Source organism: Mastomys coucha, unplaced genomic scaffold (assembly GCF_008632895.1).
Source record: "Mastomys coucha isolate ucsf_1 unplaced genomic scaffold, UCSF_Mcou_1 pScaffold21, whole genome shotgun sequence".
Taxonomy (NCBI): domain Eukaryota; kingdom Metazoa; phylum Chordata; class Mammalia; order Rodentia; family Muridae; genus Mastomys; species Mastomys coucha.
In genome coordinates, this window is record NW_022196904.1 from 165,956,261 (window position 1) to 165,979,945 (window position 23,685).

General features: G+C 40.9%; 1 protein-coding gene across 3 annotated transcripts in view; it reads left to right on the forward strand.

The window, feature by feature from the left end:
* Kif20b (kinesin family member 20B) overlaps positions 1-14,884 on the forward strand; it is a 56,074-nt gene extending 41,190 nt beyond the window's left edge. For 2 of the 3 annotated variants that reach the window (XM_031390150.1, XM_031390152.1), the window contains exons 26-32: positions 3,465-3,641; positions 6,205-6,315; positions 7,984-8,181; positions 10,633-10,731; positions 11,100-11,250; positions 12,745-12,887; positions 14,626-14,884. In XM_031390150.1, coding sequence (XP_031246010.1) covers positions 3,465-3,641; positions 6,205-6,315; positions 7,984-8,181; positions 10,633-10,731; positions 11,100-11,250; positions 12,745-12,887; positions 14,626-14,703 — 957 coding nt within the window. In that variant the 3' untranslated portion in view covers positions 14,704-14,884. The remainder of the gene's footprint in view (positions 1-3,464; positions 3,642-6,204; positions 6,316-7,983; positions 8,182-10,632; positions 10,732-11,099; positions 11,251-12,744; positions 12,888-14,625) is intronic. The other variant, XM_031390151.1, reaches the window with a different exon arrangement.
* The last annotated feature ends 8,801 nt before the right edge of the window (positions 14,885-23,685 follow it).

The following is a 23,685-nucleotide window of genomic DNA, read 5'->3' on the forward strand; positions in this document are numbered from 1 at the left end:
TTCCGTCTTCACCTCTCCTTTTCTTTCCCTCCCTCTCTGCCTCCCCCTCTTTCCAACTAGCAAATGACTTAATTTTTAATTACATTCTATTTAGTGTCTATGTGCACTTGTATATGTGTATACATGGGCATAAGCACCTTCTACAGCTCGTGTGGAGGTCAGAAGACATCCTGAGACATCAGCTCTTTACCTCTATGATGTGTATTCTGGAGTTTGAACTCAGGCCATCAGGCTTGCTAGACCTGCTGAGACATCTCACGGCCTTAGTTTTTCTAAGACCTCAAGGTGTATCATTGAGTTTTGAGATTTCTCTCATTCATTCATTCATTCATTTATTTTTGTGTTGAGCCTTACACATGCCATTCTGACCTAGCATAATATAAAATCTCAAAGTATTTTAGTTTGTATTTCCTCAAGTGCCATGATCATGCATGATACAAATTTCAGTTTGAACTCTAGATGTTCCTTCCCCAACTTGCAGATGACAGCTTTGTTGCTGAGCTGCCTTTCCAAAGCTGTGTGGCCAATTCTGTTTATGCCTTTAGGTGATCTTTCCTTGGCCTCCTGAGGATCTGACACGGGCCAAGTTCCTAATCACACCTTCTCTAGTAGCATGGGTTGATAGTGGTCCCACCCTTGAGTGGTCCCTGATGTTGAAGCCCCTGACCCCATCTGTATTTCACTGCAGGTGATGGCTCAGACTATGTTTCTGCTTTTTGAACACGGTGTTTTTCTGATTCACTTTCTTTCTCCGGGCTAAAGGTGTGTTCCATTAGCTATGTTCAGTGAGTAGCTTGTGACATTTGCTCTGGTTTCCCAGAGTGTGGTTCACAGAGGGCCTGGGGTGGCCAAACTATGGACTACACAGGGCTATTTAGAACTGTCTTGTTTTGTCTGTTACTGTCCTGGTGGTGTGGTAAGAGGAAATGGAGACCACTTCCTCCGTCTGTTGATGCGTCAGTGCACTTGACAGGACTTTTGACTCCCTTGCCTGTTACAGAGGACAGTGCAAAGTGTTCTGATCTTATTTTAAGCTGTAGCTCTGACCCTCTGCCTATATTTCCTTGTAGTCTCTGGACTGTGTCTTTTTGTTCCTCTGCAATTGATACTAGAAACTTTCAGTGTTGACTGACTTACCCTTTAATGATAGCTGCACCAGCACTTTCAGTTTATTCACCAGAGATGCTAGCAATTTCCACATTTAGAGTTTATATGTGCTTTCTTTAATCTGACACAATACTTCAAACTTGTTTGAACCCAGTACAAATGAATTTTTTTTTTAATGTTCATTTTTCCTTGAATTAATTTTTTTGTCACTTTTCTTTTATGGGTATGTATATTCTATATGTATGACTCTGTAGTATGTGTGTGCCTGGTACCTTCAGAGGCCAGTATGTTGGATCCTCTGGAACTAGAGTAACATGGTTATGACTTGCTGTGTGAGTGATGGAAAGGTCCTCTAGAAAAGCAGCCAGAGTTTCTTTTCAATCTTCTTTGTATCTCTGTCTGTCTGTCTGTCTGTCTGTCTGTCTGTCTACCTCCCTACCTCCCTACCTATCTACCTACCTGTCTGTCTGTCTGTCTGTCTGTCTGTCTGTCTATCTATCTATCTATCTATCTATCTATCTATCTATCTATCTATCTTAAACTCCACATTTTATTCCCCTCCCAGTCCACCCTCCAACTGTTCCACATCCCATACCTCCTTCCCTCCTCCCTGTCTCCATGAGGATGTCCCCACCCCAATCCTACCAGACCTCTGAACTCTTGGGGCCTCCAGTCTCTTGAGAGTTAGGTACATCTTCTCTGGATAAACCCAGACTCAGCAGACATCTGCTGTATGTGTGTTGGGGGCCTCATATCAGCTGGTGTATGCTGTCTGGTTGGTGGTCCAGTGTCTGAGTGATCTCAGGGGTCTAGATTAATTAATATTGCTGGTCCTCCTACAGGGTCACCCTCCTCCTCAGCTTCTTCCAGCTTTTTCCTAATTCATCCACAGGGCTCAGCAGCATCTGTCCATTGATTGGGTGTAAATATCTGCATCTGACTCATTCAGCTGCTTGTTGGGTCTTTCGGAGGACAGTCATGATAGGTCCCTTTTTGTGAGCACTCATAGCCTTAGTAATAGTGTCAGGCCTTGGGGCCTCCCCTTGAACTGGATCCCACTTTGGGCCTGTCACTGGACCTCTTTTCCTCAGGCTCCTTTCCATCCCTGCAGTTCTTTCTTACAGGAATAATTACGGGTCACAGTTTTGACTGTGGGATGGCAACCTATTCCTCACTTGATGCCCCGGTCTTTCTGCTGGAGGTGGGTTTTACAAGTTCCCTCTCCCCACTGTAGGGCATCTTGGCTAAGGGCCCTCCTTTTGATTCCTGAGAGTCTCGCAACTTGTAGGTCTCTAGTACATTCTGGAGGGTCCCCCCAACTTCCTACCTCCCAAGGTTGCCTGTTTCCATTCTTTCTGCTGGCCCTCAGGGCTTTAGTCCTTTAACCCTCACCCAATACCACATCATATGTTTCTCCACCCACCCTCTCCCTCCATCGACTAGCCCTCCCATGTCCCTCCCACCCTCTCCACTTGTGTTTGCTTTCTTCTCCCACCCAAGTGGGGCTGAGGTGTCCTCACTTGGGCCCTTCAGCTTGTTGACCTTTGTGAGTTCTGTGGACTGTATCTTGGGTATTCTGTACCTTTTTCTTTTTGGCTATTATCCACTTATTAGTCAGTATATACCATGCATATCATTTTGGGTCTGAGTTACCTCACTCAGGATGATATTTTCTAGTTCCATCCATTTGCCTGTAAAACTCAGGATGTGATTTTTTTTTCACATTATCATTTCCTTAGGTGCAGAAAAAAGCAGCCATTGTTCTTAACTGCTGAGCTGTCTCTTCAGCTCCCTATGTCATTTTCCTGTTGTTAGCTACTATGAGGCTTGTCATTTGTTTTACTGTAGTTTTATTTTTTATTCAAATATTGGAAATAATATAAAATGCTGTAATTATAATTATTGGAAGAAATTGCCAGTAATCTGATTGTAGGTGGCATAAGAACAAATATGATTTATAGAAATTTATTTATTTTTAGTCAGGCTCTCACTAATTAGCTTTGATAAGCCCAGACCTCATTGTGTAGACCAGGTAGCCTAGGACGGAGAGATCACCTGCCTCTGACTACTGTGTATTAGGATTAAGGGTGTGGGCCAGTGCTCCTGGAATATATACTTAAAAGATAATATGGTGTTTTGTATTTTATAAGCATTTCATTCACACATAAATGTATAATATATATATTATTCATGTATTACATCTAATAAAATGTCAGTACTTTCTTAGATTATAAAGATTTATGTTTGATTTTTCAGTTAGTTTTTTAGGTTGGGAAACAAGGTAATGGGTTCCATTTTGGCATTTTGATACTCATGTCATTACACTTAAGTATGTATCTTTTGTGCTTGTTGACCAGGAAACACTGACAGCACAGCTGGCAGAGAAAAATAGTGAGCTTCAGAAGTGGCGAGAAGAGCGGGACGAGCTGGTGACCGCTGTGGAGACACAGATGAAGGCTCTGCTCGTCAGCTGCAAGCGTAAGGATGAAGAGATCCAGGAACTAAGGAAGGCGGCAGCAGAGAGCTCGGGGACAGTGAGTGGACGCTTACTCCTCTGTGCCTTCTTGTTGAACATAAGGTGTCCTCAAAAATTACTTCTCTGCTGTATATACTCAGCACATCAGAAAGGAACCAAGTGCTTTAGCATTTTGGATATTTTTTGTGGTTTTTGATTTTTCAGAATTCATTATTATAATTGATTAGTCAATGGCTAAAACGTAACAACTTCTCTTGATACTTTTCATACTTCTCAGATTAAAGTAATTAAAAGTCTGTAATTTAGGATTATCTTAATCTGTTTTGAAAATGTAGAAAGGTGGTTCAGCACGAAGTTTTGATGAGTTTTATATATAATTAGACCCACCTTTAATTAAATTTAATTAATTACTTTAAAAAATTTGAGGTGGTCAATCTCAGTGTAGCTCTGTCTGTCCTGGAACTTGTAGAGATGCACTTGCCTCTGCTTGGAATAAAGGCATCACTACCAATGTACCCATTCTAGCCCGCCCTTAATTTTAGTATGTGGAGATAAAAAATATTTTTAAAGTAAGTATAGTGATGGAGAGGCATCAAGAGTTGGCAAAGCAGTTACTTTTATAATTGGGGCTGGAAATCCTAAGCGGAAAACTTGTCTTGTATAGATAGTACATCCTTATAAACAGTCAGGGCATATTTGAAGCTTGGGAGACATATAGAAGTATATCTATGTGAGTTTAAGGCTAGCCTAGTCTACATAGCAGGTTCCAGATCTAGCAGGGCTGCATATTGAGACTGTCTCAAAAATAAATAAACCAATCAATAAAATAGGGGACACTGGCTTCTTAGCATTATAAAGTTAGTAAGTACAGTTCTTGTTACAAAGGGAGCCAGTGCTTGAGGTTGGTCTCTGCATATGAATGCAGAGTAGAATCTCTGTTACTTGCCAGTTTTAAGGAGATGACATGGGTACATTTGGATGGCTCTGCTATGATAAATATTGGATTTATTAATTTAAAACATGTCATATTTCTTTATGAGTCACATAAATAGTGTTTTGGAATAAGCCCTATCTTAAAGAAAAATAGCATGAAGACTGGTTTTTAAGAAAAGATTTAGTTACTATTTTCTCTTTCTATTCTAAATGTTGTGGTTGCTTTAGTAAGCGGCCTCTAGGTTTCTTACTTTATTTTTTTACATATATTTATTTTGTATGTGTGTGTGTATGCACATAGACCACATGTTTCTGGAAGTCAGAACAGAAACATAGGGAATTGGGTTTTGTCCTCTACTGTGTAGGTTACAGGATCCAACTCAGGGTCAGTGTGACATGACTTGCTTGGTGGTATGTGTCTTTACTTGCTGAGCCATTCTGCTAACCCACCTCTAGTTTTCAAAAGTTATTTTATCAAAATTGGGATTCAAAGTTCAAACTAAGTAGAGAGTATGTCATTTAACATAGCTTACCATAGTCTGTCACTTTGTTAAGAAAACAGAGTAGCATACGAGGCATGCAGACGTGCCCACATTCACCTGCACAGACAGGTCACAGGGGAACTTTAGGACTCAGGTCTTTCTTTCCACCATGGGGTCCAGATTGAACTCAGGTTGTGACACCTGAAGTCCAGTAGATTCTACCTGTCCTGTCCTGTCTGTCCTGTTTTTTGCCTTTTGCTTTTAAAGGCAGGGTCTTACTGTGACCTTAAACTCATGATTATCCTGTGTGTCCTCCTGAATGCTAATTACAACCATTTACCACCATGCCCAGCTAAAAGTGATTCTCCAAATTTAACTAGACAACTATAAAAATCGTAAAATTGGCAGTGGGTTCAGTCTTTCAGTTCTGTCTCCCCTGACTGAGAAGAGGCTGGCAAGCCTTTCCTGAGTCTAAGGAGAATGCTGAGGGAATGAAAGGTGTTCCATGGTGGGCTGCACTTCTAATAATCAGTCAGTGCACAGCTTCATTTTAAAAATTCTATATGGTATTGTTTTTCAGATTAAACCAGAGAGTGCTCCACCTGGGAATCCTTTCCGTATTCAGTTATCAAACCCAGACACTATTGTGGATGTCAGCAAGTGCTGGCTGTCAGGAGCCTGATAGAGCTGTCTCCTGAGAGGCTCTGACAGTACCCGACTAATACAGAAGTAGAAGCTCACAGCCATCCATTGAACTGAGTACAGGATCTCCAATAAAGGAGTTAGAGAAAGGACCCAAGAAGCTGAAGGGTTTGCAGCCCCTTAGGATGAACAACAATATGAACTAACTAGTGCCCTCAGAGCTCCCAGGGACTAAAACTCCAACCAAAGAGTACACATAGGGGGACTCATGGCTTCAGCAGCATGTGTATAGCAGAGGATGGCCTAGTCAGTCATCAATGGGAGGAGAGGCCCTCGGTCCTGTGAGGGTTTATGCCCCAGGAGAATGCCAGGGCCAGGAAGTGGGAGAGGGTGGGTTGGTGAGCAGGGGGAGGGAGAAGGAAACAGGGTTTGTTTTTTGTTTTTTGTTTTTGTTCTTGATATTTTTTCGGAGGGGTAACCAGGAGAGGAGATAATCATTTGAAATGTAAATAAAGAAAATATCTAATAAAAAATGATTTTCTTATTTAATGCTTCCTTGTTTAGGAAAACCAAACCATGAATCTCAAGCCTGAATATAATGATTCAGTTCATCTTGGTGGAGTTGAAACTGAACCTCAGTCAACAAGTTTTGAAATTTCTAGGAATGCACCAGAGGTTGGTATTCAGTATACAACCAGTTCTCTGCTCTCTTTACCTGCTGTGAATCATCAGCAAGTATAGTCACAAGTATAATGTAATCAAGTATTGTAGGTACCTTGCTACATAATTAACTATTTACATGCTGATATATGTGAAGGAAACTTAGAGGCTCTTGAGAAAGTAGATCCTAGAATTACATCTGTCTTTTATTTACTTACTTATTTCTGTTTTAGTTTCTTGGTATCTTGGTGTGTGTGCGCGCGCGCAAGCGGGCATGTATAGGCAGTATGTATGCCACATGGTACATGTGGAGGCCAAAGAACAACTTAGGAGTTGATTCTTTTCTTCTGTAGCCTGTGGTGAAGAAGCTCAGGTCATTTTACGGGCTTTTGCTTCATCCTTAAAATGTTCATAAAAATAAACTTGATAGTCAGAAAGATTCCGTAAAAGTTAAAGGTCTATATTTATTTTCATCATACTTTGTATTGAAATTGTATTCATTATAATAACTACCACCAAACTCTTAATAATGAACTTCATTGGGTTTAGGGTTTTGTGTTTAAGCAGAATTCCTCAGTTTGGATTATGAAGTACATAAATATTATTGTATACTACCTAAAATATTCAATTATTTAAAAAATACATTGTGCTTACTCAGCATTGGGAATTTTGATAAATACTTAAAGGCACAAACATAAATGAGACATGATTGATATTTGCATGGAGTCAGGAATATTGGAGAGAAGTTCCTCCAATATAGTGTTACTATCGGAAGGATAGAAGGAACCCCTCGCTTGGGATGCTGTGGGCTGGATTAGAGACATGGTATCATGATAGCATTCCTGCTCTTCTCTTGCTGCTCATATATGATGGGACATTACTTTCCCCACAAATTTATATATTTTGTCCTAAAATCTCTTGGTTCCAGTTTCCTAATAATTCCAGCAGTTATTATCTATTTTGGAGTTTTGGAAGAATTAAGTTTGGCATTCCCTTCTGTGTCTTTTTACTGTCTTTGTGAGATTGGTACCATCAACGAGGCTGAAAGGCAGAGTGACTCGTTTTGCATAGTGCACAAGTTAGTGGCTGGATTTGGGTTGGGACATTTCAGTAGGTGAAGTGTCCTGAAAGCATCCCAGAAGGCAGAGAGGACAAGATGGAAGTGGTGGTGCTCCTGTAACTGTGTTCTTCAGAACCATGTTCTCCAGTGATCTCCAATAGCCACAGAAATCATTCAAAGAAAGGAGAATAAAAGACTCCTTTCCCAAATGAGAAAAGTTTCCAAGAATTTGTTGCTGGATTGCATCTATTATAATGAGTGCGTGTGTAAAATACCAAATGTTTCTGTCTTAGTGGGTTTTGTGGTGAGGTTCAGTAAACTTTTACCTATATCTCTCTTAGGTTTGTGAGAATTGGGTAATGCCAGTCTCTTAAATTGCCTCCAACTTACTTGTTGGTTTTAGGAAGTGAACCCTGACCCTATTTTCCCCTATTTTAGTATACTATATGTAATCTAGAGCATGTAGATATGTCAGTCTTCTGTTTGTGCTGGTGCCCAACATAGCCCTTTATCTTTTTCAAGTCATTGTCTTGAACAACATTTAAGAAAATTGATTCTGTGTGATTTATAGATCCATGTTACAAAAGTAAATGATGCTTTCTTCCATTTTTATATTGTTGTAGGACGGATCTGTAGTTCTTGACTCTTGTGAAGTGTCAACAGAAAATGTACAAAGTACTCGATTTCCAAAACCTGAATTGGAGATTCAATTTACACCTTTGCAGCCAAACAAAATGGCAGTGAAGCACCCTGGATGTGCCACACCAGTCACAATTAAGATCCCCAAGGCACGGAAGAGGAAAAGTGGTGAAGTGGAGGAGGTGAGTAGTCATCTAGGTGGGTGGGTAGTTATGTCTGTTGCCCAGTTCTGTTCACCATAACTTACTCTAGACACGGGAGCTCCATAGTCCTCAGAAACCTGTGCTTGTGCGTTTACTCCTCATATATTTCATCTGTAGTAGGTCACATGATGCTGGGTGTGTTCCAAACTAATTACATCACCTCCCCTGGGATGGGAAATATCTGATACAGAAATTAGTCTGAAAGGACAAGCTTGCTCTATCAGTGTTTTTGTCATTTAACTAAATCTTAAGTCTGTGGTCATGGGAAGTTTGGAAAATAAATTCTTTTCCATCAGCCAGTATTAGAACTCAGACCTTCATGTAGTGGTGGGTAAAAGTTTTTACAACTTGTTAGTGTAGCTTCATTAAGGTAGGGCTGCTGGACTTTGCATTCCATCTTAGCCACATTTATGTGGAGAGTCACATAAACCTTCTGATCCTTAGTTCTTGGAAACAATTTATTAGTGTTTTTCAAAATGCTTCTTTTTCTTTCTTTCTGTGGGAGGTATCTAATAAATGATTATATTTACTTTTAAAGTTACTTGTTTTAAGCTCAACATGTCTGGAAAAAACCTTTCCCCAGTTTTCTCTTACTTCTTTAAAGAGTAATACATTTTCAAGCTGGTGGAAGAATAAAAATAGTAGTTATCATACTCCTGTCTGACAGTCAGGTAATTCATTCCTGAGTAGGCATTGTTGAGCATAGCTTCCTTGTGATACATAGAGTGTCCTGAGTACTTAGATTTGTAACATTAGTTATTTATTTATTTTTCCCCCAATGGTAAGCACATTTTACATTTGATCTTAGCCAAAAGGCCAAGAAGCGATTGGTACGCACATTTTAAATATGACTAAAATATTTAAATTTTATCATCTATACTACATTGACATTTCATTGGTATGTCTTTTCCTTCTACTATTAAGTTAAAATGCAATTCCTTCCTCCGCCCTGTATCTCAGAAAAGATTTTCTAATGTTGTGGCTTTATAACACTGAAATGTGAAAATTTATCTGATCTCATTATATCTTCACTGCTGTAATAAATCAGCTCTTGGGCACTGTGAAACTCTGTTCAGTAGTACTGCATTCTATTCATTAAATACTCCTAGAAGCTCTCTCTCTACCGAGCACTCCAGTGTGGTGGCCCAGCCTTGCTTGTCTTTCCTTATGTGCTTGCCATGATTACTGATAAACCCTTCATGTAGCCTGCTTATGACCTTGTGCCTTCTCCTTTGTAACTTGGATTCTGATGTTTGGTTGAGATCTCTCCTCTGCTGCTCTATTTGTACTTTCCGTACTTAATGTGTACTGTACTCTTGACTACAGCTAGAAGTGTAACACTTGCTTCATCCTATGTAAACTCTTTTCTTTTCTTTTTCTTTTTCTTTTTTTCTTTTAAGAAATATCTATTTGGCCAGGCAGTGGTGGCTCACGCCTTTAATCCCAGCAATTGGGAGGCAGAGGCAGGTGGATTTCTGAGTTTGAGGCCAGCCTGGTCTACAGAGTGAGTTCCAGGACAGCCAGGCAGCCAGGGCTACACAGAGAAATCTTGTCTTGAAAAAACCCACAAAAAAAAAAAAAAAGAAAGAAAGAAAGATCTATTTGTTTTCATTTTCAGTGGATGGGTGTTTTACATACATATGTGTGCCATATGGAGACCAGGAAAGGATGTCAGGTCCCCTGCAGTTGGAGTTACAGCTAGTAATAGATACCTATCATGTGGTGCAGGCAGTGAACCTTGGTCCTTTGAAAAAGGAGCTAGTGCTATTTTTGCTGTTTCTTTCTTGAGATGGTCTCTTTACATACCCTTGGGTGTTAGAAGTTACTATGGAGACCAGGCTTGCCTTGAATTCACAGAGATCTGCCTGGTTCTGTTTTCTAAGTGTAGGAATTAAAGACGAGTGCCAACACACCCAGCCATAGAACAGTTATAGCCATTGTTCTTAATTGCTGAGATGAGCTGTCTCCAGCCCCGGGATTGTATCTTATTTCCCTATTTTGCCTTTGTGAAGTTTTATTTTTCTTTTGATCCTGCCAAATTTCAATGAGATTATGAAGAGCTGCACATAAAGTTCAGGTGAAATGTTCTTAGAGGTTCTCCATTGAGTTCAGGCAATCCCATGCTAAGCTCACACCTTGACCCATGCCTCAGCACAACTCACTGTTCTGAGCTAGAGGCCTCTTTTTTGTAGGGCTCTGTGAGTTTTATTTTGGGCTTTTACCCACTAGTTGCCAATAATGTGATCTTTCTCTTTAGCAAAAACAACCAAATATCATCCAACGTGCTACTGATGTTTGAACAGTAGCTGCCCCTGTTTAAGAACAACTATCCTGATCAGAAGTATAGCATTTACGGACATTCTTCTTGAATCTAAAGAAATTATTATAAAGAAAGTAGCCAGTACTCTTACCTATATTCATCACTTGTAGGACTTGGTGAAATGTGAAAATAAGAATTCGACACTCAAAAGTAATGTGAAGTTTCCCGTTTCAGAGCGTAAGAGTTCCTCTGTCAAAAAGGAACAAAAGGTTTGTCCTCCCTCCAGTTGGCTATTTCGACTATTTCTGTAGTTTATATGATTAAAGCGGGAGCTTAAATTTAAGATATCAAATTTTGAGTAGTAATCATCTTAAGTCCAATTACAGTTGTGTCCAATTACCACTCAGTTGAAGGATTCTACATATGTAATTCACACTGGGATGTAACCTTTAGCATTTGTCCACTAGCAGTCATTTCTTCATGTGTTCACTTCACTCACATGACCTGTCAGACTGGTCTACCATTGTTTAGGTCTTCGGTCTTAATATAGGAACTTAATTCCAAATTTCCTTAACAATGGCCATAACTGTTTCCATGTAACCCTTTTCATTATCAGTGACAAAGTGTTTGTTTTTAGGTTTTCTTATGTCCATCATCTAAGAAAACATACTCCTTACGGAGCCAAGCATCTACAGTTAGTGCAAACATAGCCTCTAAAAAAAGAGAGGGAACACTACAGAAATTTGGAGACTTCTTGCAACATTCTCCAACAATTCTTCAATCAAAAGGTTTGTGGAATAGTTAAATGATCTCTTTTAATACATGCAGAGTGCTTTCTAATGTCGAGTTGTACTACACTTAACAGTGTAGTAAGTCTAATGCTTAAAGCAGGGAGGCATTGCCTTATTCTGTATACTGTGGGAAGAATTGGATAAAAAACTGATGTTCCTACATGTTCATTATTTAATGAAGTAGAAAGGCTAACATCCAAGTAAGTGATCTAGATAAAGCATAGGTAACACATATTCATTATATATTATATAGCAGAAGTAAAATAAAATGGTTGAGCAGTATTGGAGGAGAGAGAAGGCCAATCAGAATGATGAGGGAACTTTTGGAGAGCTTTTTTCGGAAGGGAAGGGAATGTGGGTATAGAAATGTAGGGCTGCACCATCTACGCTTTTGAGGTAATGCTTGTTAGTATTGTGTGTCTCTGCAGTGGTTTTAGTTTTTGTCTTACATACTGTAAACATTAACTACATATGTATATATATATATATATATATATATATATATATATATATATATATATATATATATATATACATACATACATACACACTATACCAACTTGGGGAAGGATTTATTGGCTTAGAATTTCACTTCATAGTCCATTATTGAAGTGTGGCACATGCAGAGACCATGAAGGAACAGTGACATGCTATATAAATATGTCTTTGTTTAAATATGTACTATGTATATCTATACATACATATGTGCATATTCCTTACAGGGAATATAGAGTATCTAAACAGTATAAGGTGTACATGAAATTCCAGGTAGGGAGAGTGTGTAGAGAAGTTTTGTGGGATTACCTGAGTGATAGCAATAAGATAAATTAGAGAACAAAAGTGGAAAAGATGGGGAAGGAAAGACTAGAATCACAGTTGAAACGAGACAGAAAGTACTTTGTGAAGACTAACAAGGTTGCCAGACTTTCTTGATTCAGTGCCTTTAATGCCTCAGAAAATTTAAAAATTTCTAGTCTATTTCTTAAAAATCTATCCACTATGAATTGGTGGTGGGGTGGGTGTACATGCACATAAAGAAAGAGTTGGTGATGATATTGTCATTATGGTCATGTTGACATGGGTATCCAAGCAAATCTGCCATATTACTTCTTTCTTTCTTTCTTTGGTTTATTTAGTGGTTTGAGTTTTTGAGATAAGGTCTTCCTGTGTAGCACAGGCTAGCCTGGAACTCAAACTCTTCCTGCCTTATCCTCCCAGGCTTCAGGATTACTGTGAGTGTGAGTGTGTCATGCCTAGCTTTAGCAGCTCGCTCACGGTGGGCAGACCTGGAAGTCGTTAAGTCCCAGTGGTACTTCGGTGCTTCTCCTCTCTCTGTTGAATGGTATTGGATGTGTTTATCAATCAGCTAGTCATTTCTTGTCACCATTTATACAGTGCACTGTTTTTGTTGATTTCTATGTATTTTTCATTAAGAATTTCAAACATTTGCACTTAGAAAATTAACACAAGAACTAACATTTTTATTTATAGCAAAAAAGATAATTGAAACAATGAGTTCACCAAAGTTATCAACGGTAGAAGTGAGTAAAGAAAACGTGTCCCAGCCAAAAAAAGCCAAACGGAAATTATACAGAAATGAAATTTCATCTCCCATCAACATATCTGGCCAAGTGGTAAGCTACTATTTTATTTTTTAACTGTATAAACCTATGCATTTTCTTTCTAATTCCAAAGTATTTGTAACAATTTAAATTTTATGATTTTTAAATTTCTTTTTAATATGTATGAGTGTTTGGGATACTGTATATATACATACCATATACATACCTGGTGCCTGTAGAAGTCATAAGAGTGTTGGATCTTGTGAAAATGACATTACAGACATTTGTGAGCTGCCATGTGGATGCTCTTGTGAAAGAGCCACCAGTGCATCTAACCTCTGAGCAATCTCTCAAGTTCCCATGGTCTTAAACTTTTTTCTTTAGCTCTCTTAATACAGGTGTTATACTTTTGGTCTCAGGCCTTGTAGTACTTAAATATAAATACCACAATAATGTATATACTCATGTGAACATGCATGCATACTTACATACATACATACACACACACACATGCACACACACACACACACACACGCACACACACACACACACACACACACAAGCACAAACATGCATCATGCAGTGACATTTTAAATTTTACCAGAGTAATATTTCTATCAGTAGATCACAACTAATAATTTATTTACTTCTAAAATCTATTCTTCCTTGTGCTATCATTATTACAAGAGTTGTGTAAGTCTGGGTTCATGTACCTGTTAGAAACACAAAATTGATATTTTACCATTTTCTCTCATCTTTCTTCTTTAAGCCTTCCATGTTTTTGTTTTTTTCTTGTTTAAATTTTATTTTTTTATGTGTATGAATATTTTGGGCATATGCATGTATGAATGTGCACCATGTGTACAGTATCTTTCCAGGCCAGAAGGGGGCATTGAAACCCCTGCAACTGGAGTTAACAGAGGGTATTGGGCTACCATGTGGGTGTTAGAAACTGAATCCAAGTTTTCTGCAAGAGCAGCTGTGTTCTTAACCACTGGGCCAGCTCTCTAGTCCTGTTTGTGTTTTTTAGATAGGGTCTCACTATGTAGTCCAGGGTGGCCTCAAGTTTGTAAGGTTCCTTCTGCCTCAGGCTCCATGTAGCTGGGATCGTTGGTGTGTGCCCGCATGCCTGGCTTCCTGTAGGCCTTTTTTAAGAAAAAGAGGTTGTCACTCTGATTCATTGTCCCCATGAGAAAGAGCGGTTACAGGAAAAGTTCTCATTTGCTTAGTGGATACCAGTGAAAGTAGAAAAATAGTTAAGAGATTTATTTCAACAGGACGTGACCAAGAAAAACTAAGAGTATTGATTTTGCAATAATAGTAGTTATCAAACTTAAGGCTGGCACCAGAAGGTACCTAGAAAGGATTTAGTGTCAGTTACCACTTGCTATTTCATGTACTGTTCTACTAATCACATTTCCCATCTGAGCAGTGCAGATGGGAAACTCCTCTTAATTGAAGGAAGATTCCTATGTCTACAGAGTGGTTTTGTTATGTTAGAGTATAGTGTGCTTTCCACTTAACATTAGACCCCTATTGCTGTGAAGGCTGATCACCTAAAGCTGGTTTGAGGTATATGTGTCCAAATATTTTAGTAAATATTTCAAGATTAGATCTGCTTTGGATTCAATACAGACTGTAGGTTTTTGTAATTCTTGAATTAATGTTGAGTGAATCTTTTACAAAATCTTTCTTTTACATGTATTTGTTTAGAAAAAATGAAATTTAATTTATTCAGTGATTAAGCATGTATCACTCATAAGTAAATTATTTTTACCTATATTTGAAAAACTGAAATTGTTAATTTCAGATTTTAATGGAACAGAGAGTAAAAGAAACTGATCATCAGATTCTCAAACGACGGCTTCGAACACGAACAGCCAAATAAATTGCATTGGGAGACTGTTTCAGTGTAAAGTTTATATTCACAGTCATTGTAAAGTATAAGTTCTAAAATATACTTATATATATGTACATATATATAAAATGATGTATTAAATGCCTCTGAGTAGGTTGGTGTCTTATATATAATTTTAATTCAATAAATATATCAATAATATATCGATGTACTTTATAAGACTCTTAAAATTTTTCATTATTGTATGTGTGCTTGCTTGTGTGTGTTACAGCACACATGTAGAGGTCAGAGGGGAACTGGTAGGAATCTAGATAGTTAATTCTCTCCTTCTGCCTCTTGGGTCCTGGCAATTGAACTCAGATAGTCACACTGATGGCACTGGAATATACATAAACACATTGGTCTAAAGTAGGCTCTTTAATTGAACATTTATGTCTTGTTAGTCTGTGGGGTGAGAAGTCCTCTCCTTACTCTCAGCTATAGGTACCCTACTCACATCCAGTTATCAGTGAGGGACTGGGAAAAGCAGTGCCATGTCCTAGGACTCTGGAGGGCAGGGAGGCCTGCCCTTGTCCAGGGATAGGTCCCTCTGAGTGTAGACTAGTTCAGGAACTGCTTGATCTCATAGAAGCAGGGCTCCATCTCTCAGGGTTCTGAGGTAGGGCAGACAATTGGCCAGGGAGGCTCTGAGCTTTTCCCACTGAAGGTGACCATCACAACTGACCCCTCTGTTATACCTGTGGCTGTAGATTCCAGGCATGGCAGCAGAAGTGGGACCTGGAGGAGCCCAGTAAGAAGCACAGCAGCCACCTGGTGCTGGGATCAGATTTCTGAGACAGGGTTTCTCTGTGTAGCCCTGGCTGTCCTGGAACTCACTCTGTAGACCAGGCTGGCCTTGAACTCAGAAAGCCGCCTGCCTCTGCCTCCCAAATCCTAAGATTAAAGGCATGCGACATTACTACCTGGAAGGTTATACTTTTTGATTCAAGAAAATAACAAACATTCTGAAGCAAACGAAAGCAATTTTATTTTCCAACAAAAACAAAATTCAAGCTGAGCAGGGCTGTTTGCAAAGACTGTCTCTGTCTGTTAGCACTAGAGGGTACCCAACACAGACATAATGTGGAGGGCTGATGAGCTGAGGTACAGAAGTGGAACCAGAGCTGAGACTAGTGTCAGATGACTGGAAATTTGAAATGGGAAGAGAGTAAGTCATTTTTATATGTCTTAGTTGGTTTTCTATTGTTAGAAGAGGCATGGCAAAGGAAACTTAAAAATGAAAGCATTTACTTGGGGGCTGGCTTTTAGTTTCAGAGGGTTAGTCATGACTGTCATGGTTGGGGGTATGGCAGCAGGCAGGCACGCATGGGCCTGGAGCAGTAGCTGAGAACTTACATCTTGACCCACAAGCAGAATGCAGAGAGGTGGCGCTGAGGCGGGGAGCATATTGTGAGTGCCATTCGATATAAACTTGGAGACTTACATAAAGAAATTTAGAATACTGAAGACATACACATAACAACAACAAATCCTAGGAAAGGATATTCTTAGATTCAAGACCAATGTGATTTAAAAAAAGTCTCGCCTGAAGTGAACTAAACTTAAAAGTTACATGTAGTTCATATGAAGAAAATCATAGTTAGGTAGGGAAGTCTCTTCTTGCAGAAGATGGGAATCAGCAGAGATCCACAGCTGGATAATGTGCAGTGAGAAACTGGAGCACCCAGACTCTGTCTTCATGGGATGTTTTTATGAAACACCTCCCCTCACATCGCAGGGATCCACAGGTGAGAGGAGGTGGATGACCCAAAGAAACAGTCGCTTTCAGACACAACAGGACTGTTAGACTGACAGCATGCACGAGACCTTCATAGGTTCAAACCACACAAACTCCCTCTGAGAAAGGGACATGAAGCTGCCTACAAGCTAATTGAAAGTGGTACCGGCTGGGAGAGGAAAATTATTTCCAAAGCAGTGTCACTGGGTGTTTCAGCCACATTCCCAGGGCAGGCTCCTTGAAAAAGCCGAATTGCAGTTTTCTTTTTTGTTTTAGTTTTTTTTTTTTTTTTGTTCATATAAGCACTTAACTTTGTTTTGGAGACCCCAGGGTATCTATGGGGGTGACTAGCTGAAACTGTAGCAGTGGGGAATATGGTTCCTGAAGTAATCGATTCCTATAGCTAGGCAGGACTCCCAGTAGAGGGATAAGGACAGCAACTCACCCACAAAACCTATCACTCAAAATGTGTCCTGCCTACAAAATGTACAGGGACAAAGATAGAGCAGAGAGGGAGGGAATGACCAATGACTGGTCCAAATTGAGACCTGTCCCATGGGCAAGAACCAATCTTGGGCCTTATTAATGATCTGTTACGCTTGCAGCCAGGAACCTAGCACAACTCCTCTGACAGGCTCCACCCAACAGCCAACAGAAACAGTGCAGAGACCCACGGCCACACATTAAGTAGAGCTCAGAGTCTGTGGAAGAGTTGGGGGAAGGACTGAGGGGCCTGAAGAGGACAGGGACTCCACAGGAAGACCAACAGAGTCAACTAATTTGGATCCTTGTGGGCTCCCAGAGACTGAGCCACCAACCAAAGAGCAAGCATGGGTTGGACCTAGGCCCCTCATACATGTGCAGTTTGGTCTTCAAGTGGGTCCCCAACAACTGGAGTGGAGACTATCCCTGAGTCTGTTGCCTGCCTGTGGATCCCATTCCCCTACCTGAGCCACCTTGTCTGGCCTTAGTGAACTAAGAGGATGTACCTAGTCCTGCAGTAACTTAATGTGATTTTGTGTGTGTGTGTGTGTGTGTGTGTGTGTGTAGGGGGGAGTGATACCCAAGAGGTTCCCTCTTATAGGAGGGGGGTCTTGGGGGGAGGACTTGTGAGACTGGGGACTGGGAGCAGAGGGGGTACTAATATTAAGATGTAAAGTGAATAAATTAATGAAAAAATATTTTATGTCTGTGCCTGGTTTCTTCAGAGGCCAGAAGAGTGTGTCATAGATTCTGGAACTGGAGGTAAAGATGTGAGCCATCCTGTGAGTGTTGGGAATTGAACCCAGGCAAGTGCTCTTAACCTCTGAGCTATCTCTCCAGCCCTGGCTTTTTTCACCTTTACTCTGTTGTGAGGTATTACTAATTTAACATGTCTGCATGCTAGGATTTGGGGAGTAGGTGTGCACAGTGCTTTATTTGCTGAAGCATATGTGCATATTGTTTAGAAAAGATCCTTGGACTTTAATTAGAATTATCTCTATGTTTCTTAAAATGTAAAAATTGGATCTTTTTTTTTTCTTGGAATAGAAAATATTAGAAGTAGAAACGGGGAGAAAGAGAGAGAGAGAGAGAGAGAGAGAGAGAGAGAGAGAGAGCACAAGAGAGCATCTACGAGTCCAAGCTGCTTTTCTAAAAAATAAAATTGTAAGCTTAGACCTTAGAAATAACATTTTCTTCCTTTTACAAATGAGAAGGTGAGAACCTGTGAGGTTTCCTTCTGTTGTGATGTAACCAATGTGATTGAGCTAGTAACCACACAAACACACAGCTAATGTGTATTCATCTAATAGTTCATAGTGTACAGACACCTCAAAGTTGTTGTCCACTGAGGCTTTTCAAATGTAAACACATTTAAACATCAGAAACCTTAGTTTCTTTGTTTTTTAGCATTGCTTAATTGATTGTCAGAACCATGCCAGTAAGGAAACAATATTTCAGTGCTTTATTTGGGAGAAATAATCTTTAGGGATTATTTCCATCAAAACAGTTGTGTTCAAAACCTAAGTGCTATGAGCATTAAAGTGTGTACATTGTGAGTTCTAGAAAGATGGCTGGTCCCCATTATTCACAGGCTCAGGACTTACTTGCAAGTCTGCTTACTTGGTAAGGCATGTTTGTGTATCCCAAGCGAAGAGTGCACACTTTGTAGAAAGGAACAGAGTGGCCAGAAAGTTACCCCATGCTTGGAGCTAAAGTTGAATAAGGCAGTCCTCTTGTGAATTTGAAAATAGAAAAAGATAAGATAAATGGGAGAATTTAGATAGGTTTAGCAGCCTGAGGGAAAATAAGCACTGCATCCAAGCTACTGACTGGAAGGACTTAATTAGAATGCATTAATTAGGCAATGGACTTGTAAGTCATGATGTGTCCTTTAATTGAATCCATTCGGAGAAATGCATCATTAGGTAGTGTTTATCATTGGATGCATTGGCCATGGGAAGATTTTTGAGAAGATAATCCAGGTCATTATGAGGGAGGGGTAGAACTAAGGTCCGAGGGAAGTAGGGATTGTCTAGAGCAGAGGCTCTCGGCCTTCCTCATGCTGCCAACCTTTAGACCAGCTCATGTTGTGGAGACCCCCCAACCATAACATTTTTGTTGCTGCTTCATAATTGTAGTTTTGCTACTGTTATGAATAGTAATGTAAATATCTGATCCGAGGGGTGTCTGATATGCACCCCCAAAGAGTTGCAACCCACAGGTTGAGAATGCTGGAGGGGGTAAGGGTGGTAGTTGGAAAATGGGATTAATGGACATGATGAAAATAGGAAGCCGTGGTCCCTATCCTGATTATTATATATTCTGTGAGCAATTGGAAAGAATTGTCAACTTGAATTGTTTGAATTTTATCTGAGAAAGCTGGAAAAAGTATGTACACACAAGCAGATCATGAGATTAGAACAGCTAGGACTGCAAAATCGTAGTGTATAGTGGCTGTCTTAGTTAGGGTTTTACTGCTGTGAACAGACACCATGACCAAGGCAGCTCTTATAAGGACAACAGTTAGTTGGGGCTGGCTTACAGGTTCAGAGGTTCAGTCTATTATCATCATGGTGGGAACATGGCAGCGTGCCGGAAGGCATGGTGCAAGAGGAACTGAAAGTTCTACCTCTTCATCTGAATGCTGCTAGCAGAATACTGGATTCCAGGAAGCTAGGAAAAGGGTATTAAACCCCATGACCACAGAGACCCACCTACTCCAACAAGGCCAGACCCACTCCAACAAGGCCACACTTCCTAGTAGTGCCCCTCTCTGGGCCAAGCATATTCAAACCATCACAAAGCCTATTATTGAATTATTTTTCTTACTATACATCCAAGTGCACCCACTTGATTATAATATTTAGTGAACAAAAATGGAGACATCTTTTTGTTGGAACATTTAAAGTGTAATTAAATTAAAACTTAAGTTTTAAAGGTTCCTTTTCCATTTTCTATAGGTTGGAAACAGTTCCTCTTTATGTTCCCCTCTTGCAACATCTCGTACTACTGAGGTCCATGTGAGTCAGCCTAAGAGTTGGCATGTTAGGATTTCATGAATGTTTCCACGCATGTTCTCTGTGTCATGTTTCTCTGTGTCATGTTCTCTGTGTCTCATGTTTCTCTGTGTCAGGGTCTTACTCAGGACAACCTCTTATAACTAGTCACCTGTTGCTCTTCAGCTTGTGAGATTTTCTCAGATTTCTTTTGTTGACTGCTTTGTGTGGGTGTCAGGAAGGCAGTTTACATAATGTCTCTCATTTTGGGTTTGTTAATGTTTTTCTTTTGGTATGGATTATGGCCTATAAGGAACAATGCCAGGAAAGCATTGTAATGTTCCCATAGTGTTACAGTATTGTGTGTTCTAAGCCATGCCATGGTCGAGGTAGCGTTCACAGTATTTCTCCACCGTCACTGCGAACACCTTCTCTTCCCTCCTCTATTCTTTGGGTGCAGCCAACACTCATTGGTGAGGGCACTGTGTAAAACAGATTTTAAAGTGCGCGCTTTGGCTCTCTGCTTGGAAAGGAAATGGTGATTCTCTGCAGCTCTTCATATTTCAGATGAAGCGCTTCTTTCTGTTCGAGGCTGTGCATAATGTGATTTATAGAAGACACATTCTGGGGAAGCATCTTTTGATATTCCTGTAAGGTACACAGAATGTGAAGCACTTGTTTTAAATACTTTATTATAGTCTTACTTTATGTGGAGGGGGTTTTTACCTGAAAGTATGTCTGGTCACCACAGGTGTCCCCGTGCCCAAACGGGCCAGAAGATGGCATCTCATCCCTTGTCTCCAGAATTAACAGTTGCATGCCTCCATGGAGGTCCTGGAAGAGCCAGTGCTCTTAACCCTTGAGCCATCTTTCCAGCCCCCTTCCTATTATTTTTCTAGCGAGTGTGAATTGTTTATTATTTGTACATTGCTCATGCTGGTCTTGAATTCCTCCACACCCAGTTAAAACTCACCCTTTAGTTCTTCAGCACTGGGAGGCAAGAGGAGCTCTGTGAGTCAGAGGCCAGCTTGGTCAACAATGAATTCCAAGTCAGCCTGTGCTTGAGACCCTGTCTCCAAGATAAATAATAATAGTGAAATTCTATGGATAGTCTCAAAAGAAAGTTACACTGGTATATGATGACGTAACAAGGACAACTTGATAAGACAGACATAGTGACACATACCTGTAGTTATAGCTACTTTGGAGGCCGAGACAGGTAGAGTGTGAGTTTTAAGGCCAGCCTGACCTCAGATTATGAGACTTCTCAAAAACTTTTTTCTTCTGAAATTCTCGTTATGCAGCCTAGAAGTTGCCATATAAGCAGACTGGCCTGGAACTTGGCAAATCTCCTAAGATTACAGGCATGAAGCTACCATGCCTGGAAGTTAACACTATTTAAAGTACAAGAGAGAAAAACAAGTTACATATAAAAAATGGAAAAAAAAATAGAGCTGTTCAATTCTGTTCTTTTAAAAGCACTCCACTGGGCACCTCCCCTTGGAGATAGGGGAACCCCGCCGAGGCGAGAAGGAGGAAAGATTATAGAAATCAGAGAGGAAGGAAGACACCAGGAGAACATGGCCCACCAAAGCAATACATATGGTTCACAGGGGCTTACAGAGACTGAAGCGGCAGGCATGGGGGCTGCAAGCATCTGTCTCAGGTCCTCTGGGAATGTTATGGCTGTTAACTCGGTGCTTTCCTGGGCCTCCTAACAGTGGGAACAGGTGTGTCTGATTCTTTTCCCTGCTTTGGGAACTGTTCCTGCTGTTGGGTTGCCTCGTCCAGCCTCAGTATGAAGGCTTTTGCCTTGTATCTTCTTTGCCTTGTATCTTCTTTGCCTTGTATCTTCTTTTGTCATATTTGGTTGTTGTCTCTTGGAGGCCTGCTCTTCTCTGAAGGGAAATGGAAGAGGAGTGGATGTCAGGGAGAGTGAAGGTTGGGCTAGGTGGGAGGAATGGAGGATGGGGGGGGGGAACTGTGGTTGAGATTCTATGAGATAAGAATCTATTTCTAATTTAAAAAAAAAAAAAACAGAACAAAACACAATTGTTTGCAATTTAACCAAAATGGAGAAGACAAGCTACAATCTGTCTTCCCCTCCCTTTGAGTCCTGTTTTCCTTTGTTGTTAGTTGTGGGTCTGGGGAGCTGTGGGATAGGGGGAGGGAAGCTGGGGTAGGGGGAACAAGAATGGCATCAAGGAGTGTCCACATCCCAGAGACCTCATCCTCAGATCAGCAAGAGTAAGTTTGCTCCCCACCTTGCCTCAGGCCTTCGTGTGCCTGCGCACGTAGCCCTGCACCCTTATCTTTGCTCCCAGGAGGATGTCAGGTAGCCCAGTAGCTACATGTAGTAGGTGAAGCCTCTCCCCTTATAAGGTCATGCCCAGCAGCACTTGGCATTCCTTCTTATGCAAATGAGGCATCCCCAGAGTCCTAGCTCCAACCAATGATGTACACTCACCCCAAAAGAACCTACCCACCACGGAAAGTTTAACCTTTGTTCCCACATTAGTCAGCTGTCTCACTGAAGCTCTCTCCTGAGAGCCTGTCTCTTCTCACCACCCTCACAGACAGCCACCTGAGGTCTCTCTCTGTTCCTGGCTGTTCCTGCCTCGCTTCCCTCAGGATCTGTTAGTCTTGATCTCTGGCTGATTGAGCCACGATAGGTGGGGAAGCAGAGGCTGGAAGGCAGCTGGTGCCACAATGTGGGGCACAGAGATTGCTAGTATGCACAGGAGGAAGTTGGGCAATCCCCCTCACAGGGACATCAATTTTCAAAAACCAAAAGCACTCTCTGAGCACTCTCTGGTTTGACACCCCGGAGCCAAGAGGCTTGAGAACTGGGATCCTAATACCAAGCTGTCCTTAGCTTGGTATTTCTCTCGCAGATTCTGCCTTGCTAGACAGGTTTTCCTCAGAACCAGCAATAAAGGTCAAACACATTCCTTAGGACAGTCCACAATAGTTAGAAAAGGTTTCCCTCACTCCAGAACATTAGCTAGGACAGAACCGTGCCCGCCTCCAGCAAGACCCAGAGAATTAACAGGAAATACCAAAATAGCTCAACAGGGAGGGCTCTACTGCTCTTCTGCCTGCTTCATACCTAGCTACCAGATGCTGCTGACCTTGAAGGGGCGGACACTTGCCTATGTGACCTCAGTCTTGTGCTTCTTGCTGTAACCCTGCCCGCCTATGTGACCTTTGCTGAGAGGTGCCTGGAGCTGATCTTCACAGAGACAACTCCCCATCGAACATCCACCCAGATGTTCCCCTCTCCTCCTTTGTTCCAGCCGGATTCCCCTCACCCCCTCCTCATTTCCTTTTTCTGTAATGTATATATCCTGGCCATTGGGCATTATTAAAACGAGGCTTCGACAAAAGACTTGCTTAGCCTTCCTCTCCTTTCTCGCCCATTTCTTTTCCAGGTTTGGTCCCCCTCGTAACCCACAGAATAACTAGATCCCGCGATACTCCCCAATCTTACCTCATGAGGAGGGCTGGCAGTCTGTTTTTTCCTTTAGGTTTATGCTATCTCAAGGGACTGGGTACAGTAAAGGGGCAACTGGCATCTGGTCAAGGTGACACCTAGGCTTTGGTACAAGGCCCCCAGCCCTCTGCCTGGACCCCAACAGTCCCTTAGGTGTCAGCCATAACACCTATCTTTTTCTCTCTCTCAAAATAAAATAATCCAGTAACAAAATGGCCAGTTAAAAGCTTTAGGGTGGTCACCTGTTTCTCTGAAATTTACAG